The sequence below is a fragment of the Callospermophilus lateralis genome, chromosome 3, assembly GCF_048772815.1.
Source record: "Callospermophilus lateralis isolate mCalLat2 chromosome 3, mCalLat2.hap1, whole genome shotgun sequence".
Lineage (NCBI taxonomy): Eukaryota > Metazoa > Chordata > Mammalia > Rodentia > Sciuridae > Callospermophilus > Callospermophilus lateralis.
Window position 1 is genome coordinate 14,354,308 of NC_135307.1, and position 23,636 is coordinate 14,377,943.

At 35.6% G+C, this 23,636-nt stretch overlaps 1 protein-coding gene across 1 annotated transcript in view; it reads left to right on the forward strand.

Moving 5' to 3' along the window:
• Catsperb (catsper channel auxiliary subunit beta) overlaps positions 1-23,636 on the forward strand; it is a 135,284-nt gene that overhangs the window by 78,888 nt on the left and 32,760 nt on the right. The window contains exons 14-16 of the mRNA XM_076847917.2: positions 4,522-4,666; positions 15,332-15,486; positions 19,987-20,141. Of these exons, the coding sequence (XP_076704032.2) occupies positions 4,522-4,666; positions 15,332-15,486; positions 19,987-20,141 (455 nt within the window). The remainder of the gene's footprint in view (positions 1-4,521; positions 4,667-15,331; positions 15,487-19,986; positions 20,142-23,636) is intronic.

Genomic DNA, 23,636 nt, shown 5'->3' on the forward strand with positions numbered 1-23,636 from the left:
AAGCTTAATTTCACTGGATACATGATTCTTGGTTGGAACCCTTTTTCTTTCAGCGTTTGAAATATGTTGTTCCAGGATCTTCTAGCTTTCAGAGTCTGTGTTGAAAGATCAGCAGTTATCCTGATTGGTTTACCCTTAAATGAAATCTGCTTCCTCTCTCTTGTGGCTTTTAAGATTCTCTCCTTATTCTGTATGTTGGGCATCTTCATTATTATATGTCTTGGTGTGGATCTCTTATGATTTTGTATATTCGGTGTCCTGTAGGCTTCTAAATTTGGATTTCTTTTTCATTCTTTAAGTCTGGGAAGTTTTCTAGTATTATTTCATTGAATAGATTACTCATTCCCTTGGTTTAGACCTCTGTACCCTCTTGTATCCCAATAACTCTTAGGTTTGGTTTCTTGATGTTATCCCATAATTCTTGGATGTTCTGCTCATGATTTCTTAACATTCTTGCTGAGCTGTCTATGTTCTTTTCAAGTTGAAAAACTTTGTCTTCGTTGTCTGAAGTTCTATCTTCCAAGTGTTCTACTCTGCTGGTAATACTCTCATTTGAGTTTTTAATTTGGTTTATTGTTTCCTGCATTTCCAGGATTTCTGTTTGTTTGTTTTTTATATCCTCTATCTCCCTATAGAGTTGATCTTTTGCTTCTTGGATTTGTTTATGTAATTCATTGTCAAAGTGATTTTTCATTGTCTGAATTTGATGAATAATGTCTTCCTTGAGACTCCAGATCATCTGAAGCATGTATATCCTGAACTCTTTGTCTGACATTCCATCAACTGCAGATATTACCTCATCTAATGTTGAATTGACCTGTATTGTTTGTGGTCCTTTCTTTCCTTGTCTTTTCATACTGCTCATGATTCTTTCTAGCTTTGTGAAACTGTTGAGCTAATGTTTTTCCCCTTATATATTTGTATTGTTCTTGAATAGCTCCAATATCCCTCTTTTTCGGAGAAAGACAATGTTAACAGATCCCAATATCAACAGTACATTATCTAAGGACAAGTTTTCATTATTAATACATTTATAGTTAGATTCTAAGACTATAGATATTGGATTTAATTATTACTTAAGAATATATTCCTTAGTTTCATAAAAGGTGTACCATATCTGGTGGCATATAGAAAACTTAATTTCAGACGAAGGATGTTATACTTAAAGAGAAAGGAGTGAGGGAATGAGGTTAAACTAACTTAGCACCTTTGGAGAACTCTAACCACTCGACTGGTAATTTATGGAAGAATGTATAGACTCAACCTCCTATTTAGATAGTTACCCTATGTATAGATAGCAAAAGTTAGGAGATTGAAAGTGGTATAGAGAGAATATGAATTTAAAAAAAAAGAAAAGAAAAGAAATAACAAGGAAGGAAAGAGAAATAAGAGAAGGGAAAGGGAAGTAAGATAGAAATACAGAAAAAAAATGGGGGGGAGGTGGGGTATATGCAATTCCTCTATATTATATTACTTTGGTAATTCAGTTGTTCATGCTCAGTTCTTGGTTTCACATATGCTGAAGTTGTGGAAGAGAGAGAAGAAAAGAGAAAGAGAGGAAAAAAAAAGTCTCTCAGAACACTGTTTTCCTTGCTTCCAGTAGGTGGCGTTGTCTATTCCTAGTTTGAGCCTCTGTATTCAGGGTGGTGGGTATAGCCAGTGTGAAGGGAAATGAGCTTCCACCTGTATCTTCCCTACTCTAGTCTCTGAGGTAGAAACCAGGTGCCTCTACAGTTGTTGTTTTGTGTTGATAGCTACAATCCCCAAAAGCTTGTGGGAAATATTTTGAGTTATCGCAGCTAAGGGTGGGGGAGTTGGAAACCGGGTACCTGGATCAGCCACAACTGTGCTGGTAGCCACACCCACTTTGATGGGTTTTAAGGGTTGATGGGCTTCCTGGAGACTAGCGCTCGGGGCGGGACCGGACTTCCTCCTCCGGTCTGGCTGAGCGGCTGGCGCCTTCCTGCTCCGGTCTGGCTGGCGGCTGGCGCCTTCCTGCTCCGGTCTGGGTGGGCGGCTGGCGCGGCTTCCTGCTCCGGTCTGGCTGGGCGGCTGGCGCGGCTTCCTGCTCCGGTCTGGCTGGGCGGCTCCGTTTATTTTATTTTTATGTGGTACTGAGGATCGAACCCAGCGCTCCACATGTACTAGGCAGGCACTCCATCACTGAGCCATAACCCAAGCCCCAGCATGGGTCAATAATTTTAAATATATAGAGAAACTGCAATGAGATGCCACTTTTTTCATTCAAGTAATCAATAAAAATTAAAAATAAATGTTTGTTATCAAATATGGATGAGATCTGGGTAAATAAATATTCTTACACACTACTGGTGGGAACATAAACTAGTTCAGCAAAATTAAGAATCATTTTGTTAGTATATATTAAAATTATAGAAATATATCTAGCATCTAATTCATCAACCCAACTTTATAGTACTGATCTAGATATATAGCAGGCAGTACAAAAAGGCAGATAAATGAATTTCCACTGCAATATTGTTTATAACAGTGAAAATTTTGGTACAACCAAACCTAACCCTAACCCTAAATATAAATGTGTATATAATATATCCACAAATTGGATACTAGGTCATAGAACAGAGACTATGGAGGTCCACAAGAGCTAACAAAATTAGAGCTATTGTTGAGTGGCAAATGTAACTTCTAAAATATCAAGCACAGACACGTCAAACGACTTTCAACAAATTATTCAAGGTCTGGGGTTCTGGCTCAGTGGTAGAGTGCTTGCCTAGCATGTGTGAGGCACTGGGTTTGATTCTCAGCACCGCATATAAATAAATGAATAAAATAAAGATCCATCAACAACTAAAATAATATCCTTAAAAAAACAAATTATCCAAAGCACCTTCTCCCACACACTCCTCCCCACTACTCTGCTCACAAACCCAGTAACATGCAGGGTCTAAAGAGTGGGAAATGGAAGCTCACATATCAAGTGTTTAGGATTGTGGACTGTGCTACACCAGCAAGGTACACTGCATCCTGAATGATAGGACTATGTGCATTTGTAACATTCAGACCCACTCAGCATGCAGGATACCTCATGCTCAAGTTCAAAGGTGAACCACACCCAGGTACCCTCCTACCCTCCTCCTATCATAAAATAAAATCAGGACTATACACTTCTACTAGTATATACACATATATTTAAGTGTAACTGTATAGAATTTTCAAATTAATAACAGGTTGCTTCTGGAAAAAGATAGAGGCGACCAGGATTATATCTTAAGAGAAGACCACAATGTAAACAGAGTAGGTAGTGGTCTAAGATAGTTCAGCTCATTTATAAAGCTTTAAATTTTAAGGAAAAAACATCCACTTTGGGTCATAGCTTGTTAACTAAAATGAATGTTAAAAAAGAGATTCAAACACCAAAAATCTTCACTTGAATGAAACTTAGGCTATTAAAAGAGCTGGCAATGCCAGGCACGGTGATGTACACTTGTAATCCCAGCAGCTAAAGAGGCTAAGACAGGAGGAGGATCACCAGTTCAGAGCCAGTAACGGCAAGGCACTGAGCAACTCAGTGAGACCTTGTCTCTAAATAAAATACAAAATAGGGCTGGGGAGGTGGCTCAGTGGTTGAGTGCCCCTGAGTTCAATCCTTGGTACCCCCGCCCCCACTAAAATAAAGAGGTAGCAAGAATAATATCCCACTGTATGTGTGTACCACATTTTCTTTATCCATTCATTTGTTGATGAACACTTGAGCTAACTCCTATCATGGCAATTTTGAATTTTGGAACATTAAACATGTGAGTAGAGATATTGCTTTGAAATTCTGATTTTAATTCCTTTAGATATATACTCAAGGAGCTGGGGTGATGGCTCAGCAGTAGAGTGCTCTCCTAGCATGTGTGAGGCCCTGGGTTCAATCCTCAGCACCACATAAAAATAAATAAAAAATAAAGGTCCATCAACAACTAAAAATAAAAATTTAAAAAAGTAGCAAGCAAGTTTCATCCTATACACGACCTGATTTATTCCTAAACTGCTCTTACCTAAGGATGAGGAAATAGAGAATCTAGAGGATATAGTGGAATTAGTGATTTGGGGATCTTCTAAGACTTCAGGGTACGCTCCTTTAAATAACAAGGGGCTCTTCCCACAAAATATGTGTGCATGTGTATTTGTCAAATACCTAGAACATGAGCTTTCATGTCAATATGGAATAAACACTTTCCCCATATTCAAATACACCCAGCATTTATCTTTTTATAAACAAAGGAACTCCATTTGGGAAGTGATAGGAATAACCTTGTTTTTTCATATGTTCACCATCCATACTAAGCAGGCCTGACACTTTGCCACAGACACTGTCACAGACTCTAGGATGAAACTAGAAGATAGACTTAATGAATAAGGAGTCTATATACATGTAAATGTGCATGTGTATGTCTGTGGAGGTATGGGAAAGATTACATGACTTTGTTTACATAGGAATATTAGGCATACAAATGGCAGCTCTTTACTGAGATTATTATGTCTTTATTCCCACAGATTTGGCTTTCAGTGGATGGTGGCAACACTTTTGGATTATTAGCTGACTTTCATGATGATATTGTAAAGACCTCTTATCACAGTTATTATACTTCAGACATTACTTTTATTTGCCTAAGTGGAAGAGTTTTTTTGACAAAAGCAGGTGAGGAATTTGCTTCTATTGGTGTAAGCACTACATGTGGTCCATGATTAAAAAATATATATATATATATATATATATATATATATATATATATATATGAAAAACATGCTTTATTAACCAACTAATCCTAAACTCTCAACCCTGTTAGGCGTGTTAGATTTGTAGAACCTAAACAAATTGGATCCTGGGAACAACCCTAAAGAAAAAGAATGCAGGGTCAGCATGCAGTGTTCTCATTTGTAATTTCAGTACTGTTTTACTTTCCCAGAAGCCAAATAACCAAAGATGCTACTTACCAAGCCACAACTGTGCTTAGCAAGTTACAGTGGTATCTCATTTAATATTCACAACAACTTCACCAAACTAGGCAATGTTAGCTTACTTTTGCTGATTACATGGATGTAACTAATATCACATAAATATGAGATGGAGTTCTGTGAATGATATTTTGCACTCTCTCTTCCCAATTTGATAATCTTGTGATTTCACTGATTAAGTGTACATAGCTCCTATCAGTTTGTTTACACAATGAAAGAAAGAGCTAATATTAATTGACCTAACAATTACCCACTCCTTTTCAACTAAGTAGAATTTTGCTATCTAATCCAGGAGCCTAGAATAATAATGTGACATGGTTCTCAATTTTATTTCTATAGCTCTATGATCTGCCTTCTCATTTTATTTTGTCATTCTATTATTGAATCTTTGAGGTTTTTGATTGAATTTATTAATTTATTAAAGTTCTTTATGGAAAATATAAAGGAGATTTTGCCTCCTACCTTGGGATGTGTTTGTCTCAACTAAATTCTTTGTATCTTTTACATGCTGTGAGTTCTTCCCCCTCCCTTCTTGCCTTCCCCTATTCTATCTCTTCCTCTTTATCCCTTTTCTTCCCTCAGTTGTTCCATCCCTACTCCTCTCCTTCTCCTTTTTTTCATCTAGTTCATAACTACAGTGTGCAGCACTGGTCAGAGCCCATTTGCTCTGACACTGTGGAAGTGAACTCTTCTTCAGACCCATTTGCTTCACCTCATTTGGGTACCACCTGGACTCATTTCCTCAATTCACTACAGTGCCAGGGTCTCTACTCTGACCTCAGATTGGAAATTTGAGGTCCTAAGCATTTTTTCTCTCAGTAAACTCTGATATAGTCATAAAATACATTCTCTCCCACTATTTTTGTAAAAGCAACGGTTGTCATTGAAATCAAATGCAGTTTCCCTATTGACCACCTCAAGTGTTGCTGATATGGTTTCAATCTTAAATGTCCCCCAAAGGCTCATATGTTAAAGGTCTTTGTCCCCAGCTTGTGGTGCTATTGAGAGGAGATAGAAACTTTAGGAAGTGGGCCTAGTTGGAGGATGTAGTTCACTGTGGGCCTATTGGGATCCAAGGGCATACTGAGATCTTGGTCCTTTCTCTCCCATTCATATTCATCCATTCATATTCATATTCTCTCTCTCCCTCCCCCCCCCTCCAACTTTCCTCCACCATTCACTCCCTGCCATGATGTTAAGTCTCACCACACCACAAACACAAAACCAACAGAGCTAAGTGACCATGAACTAAAACCTTTGCCTCCTTTGAGTTGATTGATCTTTCTCAGGTATTTTGTCATAGCAATGAAAAACTAACAAAGTTGTGCTCCATAGACACTCTGCTCCATACTCCTTCCAGTAAAATCTGGGTAACTGTGACAGCCTTGCTTGCTATGGATTACTGGTATCACAATATCTACCAGGCATAAGAGGTCATCTGTACATTCATTAACTATGTGAGCAGCTCAGTTCCAGAATCCCACCTCTATATCCTATTTCCTTAGAAACATTTCTGAATAAATATATGTATATATACACACACATATATAATACATGTATATGAAATATACATGTACATATATATGTTTATATATTATTAATACTAAAGAAAAAATATGTATACACCCACACATTTTATCAATTTTGGACCAAGCAGGAAATATACTTTTACTCAGTTATTTTACTTGAAGAATCTTTTGAAAGAGGAATCATTTGAAAATGGGGAGACAGTTAAAGGAACTAACAAAGATATTGACACTGAAAGAAAGCCATTAGCTCCTTTACCTAAAGGAGTAAGATGATAGAAAGACACACAGACAGACTGACTGATCTAAACCCAAGCAAAGCTGGAATGAAAGAGGATCAACATTATAAGAAGTAAAAAGTAGGAAGCTCACAGTTACTGCTAGAACTGTATCACTAAACCAGGGGAAAAGGGGGGTTAAATGACTTCATCTTCTGTCTCCTCCTTCTTATCTCCTGCTAGTCCTATGATTTGCCAAACACAATCATAAGTCAGGTGCAATCAGAGCACAGGGATCAACCTTCCAGTGCACCAAACAGGGAAAAAAAATTCTAAGAATAGATCTGGAGGAAGGTCAGAGAGAAAATAAGCATCATGTGTTTTGTTTTTTAAAAAGAGAGAGGGAGAATTTTTAATATTTATTTTTTAGTTTTCAGTGGACACAACATCTTTATTTTATTATTATGTGGTGCTGAGGATCGAACCCAGGATGCCAGGTGAGCATGTTACCACTTGGGCATCATGTGGTTTTGAAATAAAAATCTACTTAGCAAGGTTACTTTGAAAACAGTAAAAGTAACATGTAAGAAAACTAAATTGACAATATAAATTATAAATTATTTCAGATTATAAATATAAACCATAGAAGCATATCCAGATATAGAATAAGCAAACATTCTAAACAGTCAAATGTGATAGATATAGATGCTGAAGATTCTGAAACTGCGAATTTAGAAATTTCAGTGATAAATGGAAATGGTGCCTGTATAGTTCTCTGATTCATCTACAGTTCCTGGCACATGATAGTCATCTGATATGAATGGCTGGAAGGATGAATGAATATTAAAAATAAGGAGAGGGAAGGAAACCAGAATCAATAATAAGACATTAATTTTTAAAAAACCTGAAAACACCAATAAAACAAGCAAAAACACTTTTTTGTATTATTTGAAATAGAAAATGGAGATTGTGTTAGTCAGCTTTGGTTTCTATAACAAATACTTGAAGTTATTAGCTTATAAAAATAAAAGGTTGCCTCAGAGTTTTGGAGGTCTCAGACCATGATTGATTGGCCCATTCCTTTTGGGCCTGTGGTGAGTCAGCATCTGAGAGTGGCAGCACATGGCAAAATTGCATGACCAGGTTGCTAAATAGAGAGAGAGGAAGAGGGGGAGATCCAATAATCCCCTTCAAGACCACGACCATGTCATCATTTCATTCTTCTTTATGGCTGAAGAATATTTCGTTGTGTATATATACCACAGTTTCTTTATCTGTTCATCTGTTGATGGGCACCTAGGTTTGTTCCTTAGCTTTGCTATTGTGAATTGAGCTGCTATAAACATTGATATGGCGGTGCACTATAGTATGCTGATTGTAAGTCCTTTGGATATAAACTAAGGAGTATAATAACTAGTCAACTTGTGGTTCCATTCCAAGTTTTCTAAGGAATCTTCATACTGCTTTCCATAATGGTTGCACCAGTTTGCAGTCCCACCAACAATATATGAGTGAACTTTTTTATCCACATCCTCACCAACATTTATTGTTGCTCATATTCTTTATAATTGCCATTCTGACTAGAATGAGATGAAATCTCAGTGTAGTTTTAACTTGCATTTCTCTAATTGCCAGAGATTGTTGAACATTTTTTCATATATTTGTTGAACAATCATATTTCTTCTGTGAAGTGTTCAGTTCCTTTGTCCATTTATTGGTTGGGTTATTTGGGGTTTTTTGGTGTTAAGTTCTTGAGTTCTTTGTGTATCCTGGAGATTAATGCTCTGAGATGCAGGTAATAATGATTTTCTCCCATTGTGCAGGCTCTCTATTATGTTCTTGATTGTTTCCTTTGCTGTGAAGAAGCTTTTTAGTTTGATACCGTCCCATTTATTGATTCTTGATTTACTTCTTATGCTTTAGGAGTCTTATTGAGGAAGTCAGTTCTTAAGTTGACATGGTGGAGAGCTGGGCCTCCTTCTTCTTCAGAGTTGGCACAGGGTCTCTGCTTTAATGCCTAGGTCCTTGATCCACTTTGAGTTGAGTTTTGTGCAGGGTGAGAGATAGGAGTTCGGTTTCATTCTACTACATATGGATTTCCAGTTTTCCCAGGATCGTTTGTTTGAAGAGGCTCTCTTTTCTCCAATGTATGTTTATGGCACCTTGGTCTATTATGAGACAACTGTGTTTATGTGGATTTGTCTCTGTGTCTTCCATTCTGTTTCATTGGTCTTCATGTCTATTTTTATATCAATACCATGCTATTTTTGTTACTATAGCTTTATAGAATGATTTAAAGTCTGGTACTGTGATGCCTTCTGCATCCCTTTTCTCACTAAGGATTGCTTTGGCTATTCTGGCAGGCCCCACATCTTAAAAGATTCCACCTTTTAATAGCACCATAGACTGAGCCTTAGTTTTTAATACATGATACTTTAGGGGACATTCCTACTCCTTCCAATAGCACCATAGACTGGGCCTTAGTCTTTAATACATGATACTTTAGGTAACATTCCAGATCAAAACCATAGCATAGATCAATTTAAAAGGAACAAAGATCAAGCCAGTCTTGAATTCTGCTGCAACAATAAATACCCAGTGTTCTCCTATAGAATCTTCAAAGAAAAATAGTATTGCCTAAGAATTTGGAACCAACACATTATTCATATGCAAAGTCAACAGAAGCATGTTGTAAACACTCTATTTCATCAAATTTAAGAGTCCCTTGATTGTGAAGTACTCTGTCCAATTAACAGAAAATCTTTAATACAATGTTTTCCATAGTTCTAAGTGATGCATGAATTGCTCTGACATTATTTCTCCTGGCTGTTGAAGACAATCCTTTTGTGTGTATCTCAGGAGTAAAACATCATCCAATTTTCTTTTACTTTGTTGTCTTCTCTTGCTGCATCCACAATAACTGTTCCAATGCCAAATTATAATGTAATATTTTTAAAGACATTTTAAATAGCAATAAACTCAGTATTGAATTTCAATAAATCAATGATTCAAGAAACTCAGACATGACAGTACAAATAACTGAGACAAAGTCAGCCAGTCCTACAGATCTGTGGGTTCTGCATTTGTAGATTCAACCAACTGAGGATCAGAAATATTTGGAAAATTTGCATCTGTACTGAATGAGTACAGATTTTTTTTCTTGTCATTACTCCCTAAACAAAACAATTTTAACTATTTACATAGCATTTACATTGTATTAAGTATTATAAGTCATCTAGAGATTACTTAAAGTATACATGAGGATGTAGATAGGTTATATGCAAATATTTGCCATTTTATATAACAGACTTGAGCATCTTTCTATTTGGATTATCTGATGGGTCCGGGAACCAATACCCTGCTGATACCAATGGACCACTGTGCTTGCAAGTGACATGTTAACCACCATGGTATGAGTGCCACCTGGTGGACAACAGTTGTTAAAATACATCAATTAAAAATCCCAATTGCGTAGGTATTAAAATGTGAAATGAGTGTGGTTTTAGATGCAATATGGCATATTGAACCTTATCAATTATATTAGCAAAGTTTTACTATAGGAAAGTCCACTGGACAGTAAGAAAAAGCCCTGACAATGTATGTTTTGAGTAAATAATTATGAGCATTATTATTGCAAGAAATAAAAATGTGAAAATCTCTAAAAAAAATCTCACAATCAAATAATCAAGAAATTTTAAAAATTAGGAATGAAACAAAAAGTTGAAGCAAAAAATCCAAGGTTTTGACATCCTTAAAAGGCAGTCCAAATACTATTTCCTTATCTGAGTATAAGTAAACATGGAATTAGGAATTTCATTGAATCCTTTATTGTAACAAATAGATTTTTAAGGTATTTACATTTAAATTTTCAAATAAAAATTTTAGTTTTAAATTAAAAAAATAAAAATGTATTATGTGCTCTTTAAAAACAAAAGGAAACAAAATAGCCCATATAGAATAGCATGAAAAAGAAGAAAGAAAACAAAGCAGAAATTTTACAGAGTGTAAAACAGAATAACCCCAAGAAGAGCTGATCTATAGTTATCATCATGGGTTTTTTTATTTATATATTCTACTCAGTTGTGCATGACAGTAGAATGCTCTTCGATTCATTGTACACAAATGGAGCACAGTTTTTCACTTTCACCATAGTTGTTGAATGTTCACTTATTCAATAACATTTATTGAGTGCTTTTTACATGCTCAGCACTGTTCTATTCACCAAGTATATGCAATCCCTTTTCTCATGGATCTTACATAGTACTGGTCAGGAGAGATTAATAATTAACAAATATACAAAAATAGTCTGTGTGTGAGATAAATGCTACAAAAGAAAACAGGAAAGGTAAGGAAGTGCTGGTGGGGTATAGGGCATGTAGCTGTAAGGGAGTGCTCTAGCCCAGTTTGCCTTTTTAATAAAGCAGTGTGAAGAGGCCTGAAGAAGAGGAGGGAGCAAGCCCTGCATATCTCCAAGGATAATGTGTATTTCTCCATTAAAGGCAGAGTCTTGCTTTGACTTTAAAATCCCAAAATATGTTGCCAAGAGAGAAATATCTTAAAGCAAAAAAGAATAAACATCAAGGCTTGAAAAAAACATGCCAATTAGATTGAGAAGAAAAGCATAGCTAGTAATCTTAGCATTCAAAGAAACATTTTTAGACCAAAAATGTTGAATAAACATTGTACTTCTTTGTGTGATAAAATATCAACAGTAAAAATTCATCGCCATTGAGTCAATGTTCTAAAATAATGTATTATATAAGCTCGAATTATAAGGAATACTAGAAAGATTAAATAAAGTGCTATTGTATAAGAAATTTTAAATTAATAATGTCAATCTTTAATACATGAAGGTCAAGGTGAGAGTATAAGGGAACATTCCATATAGAAGAATTAAGAAGTACTATTGAAATATATGTAATTCTGGGGCTTAGCTCAGCAGTAGAACACTTGGCTAGCACATACAAAGCCCTGGGTTTGATCCCCAGCATTGTAAAAAAAAAAAAAAATGGTTAGACAAGTGAAAAATTATGGCCCAGAGTCTATTCAAGGTGGTGAGAATGATAGATGGCATCCATCATGAGCCAGAATACTGAAGGGCTCTACTCAGAATAAGGATGAACCAGAAGTAAATCTAAACACTATCACATGCATCCCCAAGGAATTCAGCAAGGTTATCTTATTGTTAAGCAAGTAGGGAAAAAAAAGAAACAAAAACGCTATGTGAGAAGTTGTGGCCATTGAAAAGTCTCTGTAAGACTTAAAGCCTCAGATTGCATTGTCCGGGTGCTCAAGCAAAAGCTAAGATTTTGTTTCTGATACTACCCCCAAGCACCTGGGCAAAGCAGCACAAATCCTCACAGAGGGAAGATATCATCCTTAACCTCCAAGGTTTTTTCAAAGATAGTGACTAGTAGAGACAGTAAAAAGCAACCACTATAAAGGAAATAGAGTGCCATGAATAACACAGGACAGTAAAAATAGAAAAAACAGACCCCTCGCCAAAAAAAAAAAAAATTAAAAAGACTATTCATATTACTAGACAAAGTTTTTTTTAATGTAGTTACTATGTCTCACAAAATAAAAGGCAATGCGAGAATATCCGCATAGAATAGAAAATGATAAAAAGTGGTCTACTAACTTAAAAATATAAAATGCATCTTTTGGTAATGAAAAATACAATACCAAAGCCAAATCATAAATCAAAAATTTTAACAACTTTAAAACTTTTAGAACATTGATGCAAAAGTCCTGAAGAAACTATTAACCAATTAAACTCAGCAATATATGAAAATATTACATAATGACCTTGTTGGATTTAAATCAGGATTCAATAATGGTTTCACATTAGAAAATTACCAGTGTAACACTGTTGCAGATTACAGGAGGAAAAAAATTCTATGAATAAGTACAGAAAAATATTTGATGAAACTTAAAATTTGATCCAAATGATCAATTTTAATTATTTATGATTAAAACCCAAAATATGGAGCTTCTGTTGCAGCTCAGTAATAGAGCGCTTACCCAGCATGTGTGAAGTACTGGGTTTGATCCTCAGCACCACATAAAAACTAATAAATAAAATAAAGGTATTGTGTCCATCTACAACTAAAAAAAATTAAAAACAAAATATGTTAGCAGCCTGAGAATAGAAACAAAATTACTTCTTCATTAAGAGTACCTGGGGGTGGGGAAAATATAGCAATTATATAGTCAGATTTCATAGAAACACATTAAAAACTTTTAGCTTATAATGAGCAACAAAATAGGGAAACATTCTACCACCACTTATGTCCATCATTGTTTTAGAGGTACAGATTAGCCTAGAAAGTTGAGGACAATATGTAAAAAGTTTAAGATTGGAGTGGAAGAAACAAAGCTGTCCATGTGACAGATGATGCATTTGTGGTCACTGATAACCTGAAGTTAGTCTGGAAGAAGCAGCAGCCCAGAAAATCATAGAAGATAAGTTCAGAGGGGTCACCAGAATTCAGATCATGGTGGCCCTTGAAGGGCATTGAAAGGACTTTAGCTTTTCATCAGAGAGAGATTAAAGCCATTGGGAGTTTCGATTAGGAAAGCAGGTGTCGTGCCTTATCATTTTTTTAGGTCTTATTTTGGTTTTTTGTTTTTTGGTGGGTTTTTTTTGTTTGTTTGTTTGTTTGTTTTGAGAATAGTCTGAAGGGAGCTACAGGCAGAACATGGAGACCAGTTAGGAGGCACAAAAAAGATGATGTGGCTTTACAAGGTGATTGATGATGGTGACCATGGAGGGAAGTGGTTAGATTCTATATTCAGGTGGTCTTTGGTTTACGATGGTTCAAATTACATTTTTTCAACTTTACAGATTGCAAGAAAGTGGTACACTTTCAGTAGTATCCATTATCTAGGATTTGAATTTTGATCTTTCCTGGCCTAACAATACTCAGTAGGAAGTACCCTCTTGCAATATTAGGCAAATTCCAGGAGCCACCTGCTGACTCCAACTAGTGTGGGCAGCTGAACTAAGATTGCTGGGCACCAAATAAAACACAGACACAATTTACCTTTACACAAGCTTCAGGACAGCTTCCCCAGCTCTCGGCCTCAGGCTCCCCAAAAGGGAGAGCTAGAGAAAGTCACAAGAGGCTGACAAGAGAGAGGGAACATGTTCAGAAGTGAGCTTTTATTGGGAGGACTCTTGTTCTTAGAAAGTTCTATCCAAAAAAGGTCAGAAGGGGCAGGACTATGAGGAAACAGGTGAGTGAAACTCAAACCTAGGGGCACGCCCTACAAAGAGAACCTCCTTACTATCTAAAGGTGGAGGGGGGCAAAATCGAGTCATGAGTCATGGCACTACCGTGCCAGACTACAGTGATCTTTCAGATCCCCATGGTGCATCGGGACTGGAAGGCCTGGTTACTCAATGTGGCTCCCACAGCCACTGCTTGGCACAGTCAGTCTTGAGATTACATGAGGAAGCAACTAATGCTCTACTGTGTGCTATGTGGCTAAGCTAGGATGGTTGGAAGGTTAGATGTATAAAATGCATTTTTACTTATGGTCTTTTCAATCTTATGAGGGGTTTCTCATGATATAAGCCCAGCACAAATTGAGGAGCAATTGTATATATGAGGCTAGAGTCAATAGATTTGCTCGTAGATTAGATATATGTAGGGTCTGAAAGAAAGAGAAGAATTAAGAATGATACCCAGGTTTTTGGACTGATGGACAGTAATAATGCAGTTGCAGAAGGAAACCTGAGGATGGAGAAGGCTGAGGGTGAGGGAGGTTTGTGTGTGGATTAGGAATTCTGTTTGGAACAAGTTCAGTTTACGATGCCCAACCAATATTGATCTGGAGCTGTTGGTAAGCACTTAGATATTATCAGCCTGGACTTCAGGGAAGAGAACTAGATGTAAGACATATTTGGAGATCATCCACATAAAGAAGGATTTAAAAAGTCCTAAAACTAGATGACATCTTCCTAGTGTAAGAAGAAATCTAGGAACTGAGTCCTGGGGTGCTCCAGCGTTTAAGAGTCAGGAACATGAAAAGGAGCCAATAGGGCCTAAGTCAAGAATGGTGCGCAGAAGTCAGCCTTTCTCAGCTGTAAACTTTTATTCTAGTTCCATCCAGGAAAAGGACTCTGTCTTCATCCAGACCAGTGTCTCTTTGGCTAAGTGAATGCTGCTTACAACCAGATTTCTGCCATGGTGCCTAAAGAGAAGCATGAGACACTCAATTCAGGTCTTCATAATGACCCATGGTCATTATGGAATTGCCCTTCCCATCCTAAGGATTGTTTTCTCACTACGTCTATCTGTTGGGGAATCTGATTTGCTGGTTTCAGGAACAGAAAACACTACAGGGATAACTAAACTCCTTTCCTTTAGATTCCTTAATTAAACATCCCCTTATCAGTGAACAGGTTCTTAGTGACATGGAGCTTAGAAAAAGACTTTCTGGGACTTAACCAGACTAACATGTATATTACAAACTCAGGCACTCAGAGCCCTACTAGTCTCCTTAATTTAAGTGAAGATATTTTCACTAGGTATGATATTAATTTTTTTCTAGTTGTAACATATCAATATCAAGAGACTTCTGTTTATTTCCTAATAGGATTAGGAATATATAGTGAAATTGGAACTATTAAAAATAAAGTCTTCGCATTATACTATGATCACTTGGGATTCATACATAAACTGACTCCAGATCACTCTGAAGATGGTGGGGTATTTGAAGGCTTTGGAAATTCTAGAAGTATTTTTGGACAGGTCAGTTATATATAATGTGTTGAAATGGTTTGTCTTATTTTAAGAATAGATTCCACATTCATTACATGGGAAAATGGGGACATATTTTCCTTGGGACAGACTCTTATTAATGTACTTTTCTCTATTTAACTAAAGGAAAAATGTCCATATGCGCATAGAACATTTCCAGACACTCTCCAAGTCCCACACAGGGCTTTAATAGCTTCAGCTCCACCCAGGATACCTGCGTGCAATTGTCTTCACAGCAGAAAACACCAGATCTTTTAAACCTGATCTGTTACTCTCAAACCAGGCCCATGTGGGGTTGATTATCTACCTCTCAAGGTTAGCCTCGAAGAAATGAATTCTAGCTCATCTTTCCTCTTCCATATTAATGCCTTTTCCTCTAGCTTCTTATTTCCCTAATGCCAACAAAGAAAGGTGCTCTCATCCTCTTCACAGATTGCGCAACATAAAGATTTTTAAAATAACTCTAATGTGTAATATGCTACCTGTGAAAGTATATATTCCTAAGAATTCATCATTGGGCATACTGTTATGAAAATAAACTTTTAGCCTATTTCTCACTCTCTCCTTTTCTCATTGTCTGAATTTTAAAATTCAGACACTCATCAGTATGTCAGCAAATTTTTGGATTTTTGACTGGGTTTAATAAAACCTGCCCTTTGACTTAAAGGACAATAGAACAAAGGACAATCTAGTTTTAAAAGATTTTTCCAATTACCAGGCCAAGACTAAAGTTAAAAGGATAGTGTTTTAACATCCCCTGTCTAATATATATATATCAAAGTGAGGGAGGGAGCTTCTTGGTGAGATGAGATGCCACCACATGACTTCATGTTTGTTTACGTGAATCGGGGAATGAATTCTACATTTTTACAAAGTGAACAATGTGGCAAGAGAGTAGAACTAACCAAAAGAGCAGTTTCCTCAATGTTTTACTGACTTCACAATTTTTCATTTTATAAATGAAAGTTTAGATTATTAAAATGAAAAGCCTATAAGGATTTTTATATTCAGAACAAGTTTGAGGAACTTATATTTAACAACAACACCCCTGTCTCTGCACAAATTATGCATGTGTACTCTGGAAAAAATATTTGCAGTTGTAAATATTACATTTCCCATTTTATTTTTTCATATTTTTATTGGTACATTATAATTACACATAATGGTGGGATTAGTTGCTACATATTTGTACAGAAATTCCTCTGAATCTTGTTCCAGACTTTGCTAGATCTGCGAAGGGCCTGGGTTCTCCAATTAGAGTAAGGGTGCACAGTCTCCTACACACTATGGTAACTTCTCCAGTCTTCCTTTTCTTATTAGAATTTCATAGTTATACATTCATCAGTTCCTGATTCCCCCTTTTCCCTCCTCTTTTCTGTCTCCCCTGTTCCGCTTCCTCAACTTCACTAGACTTCCTTTCACTTGTCTATTTATTTATATTTGATTGGTTCTTTTTAATTATACATAAAGGTGAAATTCCCTGTAGTATATTTGTATATGCCCATAACATGATTTTTAAAGAATTTATTATGTATTGCCTCCCCTTTCCCATCCCTCCATGCTACCTCTTGATATCCTTCTTCTACATTACTGATACTTCCTTTATCTTTATTATATCCTATCCTTCCCTCCCCCTTTCCTTTATTTTACTTTCCACATATGATAGAAGAAAACATGGAAATATAAGCTAAAGGCATTAAGAACATTTTCAATGAGAGTAATTCAGAAAACTTCTCCCATATTAGACAGACCAGAGACTTGTAGGACCCCAAATAGACATATTCAAATGAGACACTCTCCCAGACATATCATAATCAAAATGCCTAACATAGAAAATAAGGAAAGAATACTAAAAACTATAAGAGAAAAACGTCAGCTCACATTTAGAGGCAAACCAATAAGACGCACTTCTGATGTCTCAATCCAGACCCTAAAATAAGGGTCTGGAATGAGATAAGCTCTAAAAGAAAACAACTCCCACCCAAGGTTACTGTACCTAACAGAGAGCAGATTCAAATTCAAGGGGAAAATAAAAACTTTCCATGATAAGAATAAACTAAAAGAATTCATGAACACCCAAGTCGGGACTACAAAGGATACTCAAAGATGAACTGCACACAGAGGAACAAACAAAGAAATCCCAAAGCTCCCCAACAGAGGAAGATCAATAGAGGAGTAATCCACTAAATGAGACTCAAAACTGTATTAAATATAGCAAAAAAATCAAAATGGCAGAAAACCACAAACACCTATACACACTAACACTGATTGTTAGTAGTCTCCAATTCCCCTATTAAAAGACATAGATTAGCAGAATGGATCAAAAAAGAACAAGACCCAACTCTATGCTGTTTATAAGAGACTCATTTGATAGGCCAAGACACCTACAGGCTGAAGGTAAAAAGATGAAAAAATATTCTACATATACATGCCCTGAAAACAAGCAGGAATAGCTATGCTCATATCTGACAAAGCAGATTTCAAGCAAAAATTAATCAGAAGAGACAAAGAAGGCTACTACATCCTGGTAAAGGGAACAATCCAACAAGAAGATATAATGATAGTAAACATTTATGCCCCAAGTTTCAGCATATCCAATTACATTTTTTAAAAAAAATCCATAACATTAAATCCCAGATAGACCCAAAATCATAATACCGGGTAATTTCAACATACCCTTATCACCAATAGATCATCAAGACATAAAATCAATAAAAATATCTCCAATTTAAATAACACTATAGGGCTGGGGATGTGGCTCAAGCGGTAGCACGCTCGCCTGGCATGCGTGTGGCCCGTGTTCGATCCTCAGCACCACATACAAACAAAGATGTTGTGTCCGCCGATAACTAAAAAATAAACATTAAAAAAAAATTCTCTCTCTCTCTCTCTCCCTCCCTCTCTCACTCTCTCTTTAAAATAAATAAATAAATAAATAACACTATAAGTCAAATGAACCTAACAGACATCTACAAAATATTTCACCCTAAGACAGCTAAATTTACCTTCTTATCAGCAGCACATGGAACTTTTTCCAAAATAGACCATATTCTGGGTCACAGAGAAAAAACAAAAAATACAAAAACCAATAGCAAATACAAACAAATTGATACAATCTCATGCATCCTACAAGATCATAAGGGAATGAAACTAGAACTCAACAGCAGGGAAAACAATATAAACTACATGAACACATGGAGATAGAACAAGACTTCTTAAATGAAGAATGAATCAAAGAAGAAATGAAAGTAAAAATCAAGAAATTCTTAAAAACAAAAGAACAGAAATACAATATATCAAAGTCTCTTGGACAGTATGAAAGCAGTCCAAAGAGGAAAAATTGTAGCACTGAGTGCCTACATTAAAAACTAATCCCCCATTTTAATTATGAAGAAAGTGAGGCACAGAGAGAACACATAAGTATCCCAAATTGCACAGCTGACTAGTTATTGGAATTAGGCTTCTATCCCAGGCAACTGGCTCCCTCCATGTCATGTAATCTGTGAAGAGGACAAGAGCTCCTTTCTATGTTGGCATTAGGAAAATAAGAGGGCAGGGTTATCATGGAAGAAGAAAGACGAGTGGGACAGTAGCCTGTCCTTTTAGCCACTCTATTTCCCATTCTCTTCCCTTCTCCTTAATCCTCAAAATTCAGCAACTGGGGTAAAGCATAACATAAAAAAGGTCTTGGATGCACTATCTGGGGGGTGTGCCCCAAACAATCTGCACTATCTACCACCCACTTCTTGTCCCTAGCAACAAAATCAGCTCTAACATCTCCTTGGAGCCTGGTACCCATGTCTCTTCTCATCCCTAAAAGTTCTCAAAGCTAAAGAAAAATGTGTTGAAAGAAGAGCTAGAGGTCAGAAAAGTAGGATGAATGTGCCTTTGGTGGCTGCCAGGAGAATCCGTGACTCAGAGGTAGTGAGCAAGGCACATGCCATCAGTATACAGAGTCAGCAGTCATGCAGTCTCCAGCATGATGTTGGGAATGTAGCTCAGTGGTAAAACACTTGCCTAGCATGTGTGAGGCCCTGGGTTCAATCCTTAGCACCATAAAACAAAATAAAACCCTGCTATGGAGTCTCTGGCATGAGACTGGGAGCAGCAGCCATCAAGGGAGGAGAGGCACTTCACAGGCCATTTCCTAAAAAAAACCCCAAAATTGAAATTCTAAAATCTGCATCTCCTGACTCCTCACACACACAATAGAAAATAAGTAAGTCTCTGTGTTCCTCACCACCATGACCACTTACAAAGGGCACAGGAATCTTAAACTGAGTCTTAGTCCTAGGAATTCCTTTTCCTCCTCAAAGAGGAAAATACATTTTCCCTTGCACATACATAGATATCACACCGAAATATTACTCCAATTGATAAGTAAAACAGTATTGTTTTGATGTAAACTGGAAACATATCTGTTATTTGAATTTTGTCATCATTGAAGCATAAAATAATTAAAGTGCAATATTTTCTTTTCTCCAATTCCAGCCTCCTGATATGGGATTTAACACTGCACTAGCACCACAGTTTCTCTCCTTCAGTGAAGTGATCTTTTTTGCCTATGTACCTCTGGATGAACCTCCGGAAACTATGCACACCAAGAAATTCAATAATATGCATTATGAAAAACTTATACAATCCAGGTAGTTAGTGGTTTTGCTTCACATTTAATTAGATGGTTATTAGATTCTAAGTTTTGAGGTTACTTTTTTGAGTAATTTTCTTGATCCAATAGAATTAAGTTTTTCTTTGATACCCTACAAGGTCAAATACATTTATACACTTCAAGTTATATTGCATGATTCCCTGGTTTTAGAAACATAGTGCCATTTACATTAGCATATCAAGCTAATCTACAGAAATGTGTGTTCCTTGAGTATCAGAAATGCCTTCTTTCATAAAGTATTGTATGATAGTTTATACAGAATTCTCAGGAATAATTCTAAGCTTTTGGCAAGAGCCAATGACTTTTTTTTCTTCCTTTAAGTTTGTTTTTACTGATGACAGAATTTTTATCTGCAAAATAAAAAATGTTAACAAACAATAAAATAAATCTGTTACTGTGTACCATATGATAAATGAAAGATCAACAATTGCCTTAAAACCATTTCAAGAATTTTCTCTCTGAGCCTGACAGCAGGACTATTAAACCTGTTTTCCAGAAATATTCCATCATCAAACCTATTATTTTCCCAGTTTTCCACTGACCTTCATGTCAGGTGTTCTTTTTTTCCCAACAGTATGCTTAATTACTTTAAATACAAATGAACTAGGTATTGTGATTAAAAGGTATAAATGTTTAACATGTGTTAAAATCAAACAATAACTACGTGCTCTCCGCATTAAATATCAATACACCAATAGTTTAAAAGCAAAATGCGTGAAAATTAAGCAGGAGAAATTTGAATTAGAGCTGTAAATATAAAATAAATTTCAATAAAAAGTATTTTCAGAGATAAAGGGGAGCATTTCATACACATAGTAGGGTAACTTCTGCAAGAAATTATAGAAATTCTAAATGTGTATGTACCTAATAAAAACTTTCAAAATACATGAAGTAAAAATTAATAAAACTAGGAAGACCAATCCACAATCATATTTGAAGATTTTTAAATATAATTTTTTAGTTGTTGATGAACATTTATTTTATTTTATATTCAGTGCTAAGAATCAAATCCAGTGCCTCACACATGCTAGGCAAGTGCTGTACCACTGAGCCACAACCCCAGCCCATCATATTTGGAAATTTTAAACTTCCTCACATTGCTGGAAGGATTAATGATATAGAAGGCTAAACAACATTATTAACCAGGTTGGTCTACTTGTTTTTTATAGAGAACTATACACAAAAGTGACAAATAGAAAATTGATAAGAATAGACTATATTTGTCATTTAATAAGCTTTGAGGAATTCTAAAAATTTTAAATCATGTAGAGTGTGTTTCCTGCATGATTTATTACATTAGAAATCAATCTCCTTAAGATATATAAAACCCACACCCACATCTTAACTATTTCAAAATTAAACACACTTATAAATTAAGCACAAAATTAAGCACACTTATAAATATCTCATAGATCAAGAAGAGAGCACTAGAAAAGTAAATAAAAAGTCCTTTGAATAAGTGATAATAAATGATAATAAATGCTTAAAATATCAAAATCTCTGGAATGAATCAGTATTCAGAAAGAAGCTAGATTAACAATCAAATTATTTTCAAATTCAGGAGTAGAAAGGAAAAAATAAGAGTAGGAACAGAAATATATTAAATAGAAAAAGAAATAATGCAATTAAAAACTGATAAAAATCTAACAAATTTTATCAAGAAAAAGCAAGAACACAAAAATTAGTATCAATGGAAAGGGAGCTATCAAAACAACCCTACAGATACTAAAAATATATTAAGATAATATTACAATCATATACCAACATATGCATAGCTTACATAACATGGTCTATTTTAGAGATGGATCTGGGTGTTGCTGAAAAGAAAGTGTATTTAGTATATGTCTGCTAAGTCTAAATTATCAATTGTATTTTTTAATTCTATAGATTCTTTAGTTTTTGTTTGGAGTATCTATTCAACCATGAGAGAGGTATGTTAAAGTCACCCAGTATTATTTTGTTGTCATCTATTTGATTCTTGAAATTGAGAAAGGTTTGTTTGATATATGTAGATGCTTGGGCATTGTTTGGGCATAAATGTTTATGATTGTGAAGCCTTGTTGACATATGGTTCCCTTAAGCAGTATGAAATGTCCTTCTTTGTGCCTTCTGATTAACTTTGGTTTGAAGGCCACTTTATCTGATATGAGGATAGAAACTCCTTTTTATTTTCAAGATGCATGTGAATGATATATTTTTCCCCATCCTTTTACCTGCAGTCTGTGGATGTCTTTGCCTATGAGATGAGTCTTTTGGAGATAGCATATTGTTAGGTCTTGTTTTTTAATCTAATCTAATCTTTTTTAATCTAGTCTATGTCTTTTGATTTATGAGTTTAGGCCATTTACGTTCAATATTATTATTGAGAAATTATTTTTTATTCTCTGTCATTCTGATTTATTTCTGGCTTTTTCTTTGAATCAGTTTTTCCTTTGATTGACTGTTATTCTAGTATAGTCCCTCCCTTTGCTGGTTTTCACTTTTCTTTTTCATTTCTTCTTCATGAAATAATTTATTGAGAAAGTTTTGTAGTGCAGGCTTTCTAGTTGTGAATTCTTTTAACTTTTGTTTTCATGGAAGGTTTTTATTTCATCTGGTGTCAATGCTGAAGCTTAATTTTGCTGGGTATAGTATTCTTGGTTGGCATCCATTTTCTTTCAGAGCTTTGTGTATATTATTCCAGACCTCCTAGCTTTTAGGGTCTGAGTTGAGAAATCAACTGAAATCAGATTAGTTTCCCTCTAAATGTTACCTCTTTCTGATATCTCACCTTTTAGAGGGAGAAAAATAATAACAACAACCAATGCAAACAATATACAGCATTAAACCAAATATTTTCTGCTATGACATCTACAATGCTAATTGTCACAATAAACAGAAATTATATATCAGTTATTGCCCACAGTAAAAACAGTAAGTTTACAAAAGGCTTTACAATTTCAAATGGTAGACTGGGAAAGAACAGAAGTGATATAGGATATAATGATTATGAGGGAGGAGGAGAGAGGGATAGAAGTAAAAAGATAAAAGAAGAGTGAAAGAGGATACAATAGAGATTGGCTGTTAGTGGAAGAAAAGAGAAACAACCGAGGGAAACAGATAAGTGAGAGAAAAATATGTATGTAAAGTAAAAATTTTTAAAAAATAAATAAAAGAATGCAAAACAAAACAGAAATATTAATCAAATATCCTAGTCCTCAAAATACTGATCCATGAAAAATAACTTGCTTCAGGGGCTGGGGTTATGGCTCAGCGGTAGAACGCCCGCCTCGAAAGTGCGAGGCCCTGGATTCAATCCTCAGCACCACATAAAAATAAATAAATAAAGTAAAGATATTGTGTCCAACTACAACTATCAAAAAAAAAAAAAGAAAGAAAGAAAGAAAAAGAAAAAATAAATAACTTGCTTCAAAAATGCTAGAAATGGGAAAAAACAAATATGAATATGTATAAATGTCCATGAACCATTAAG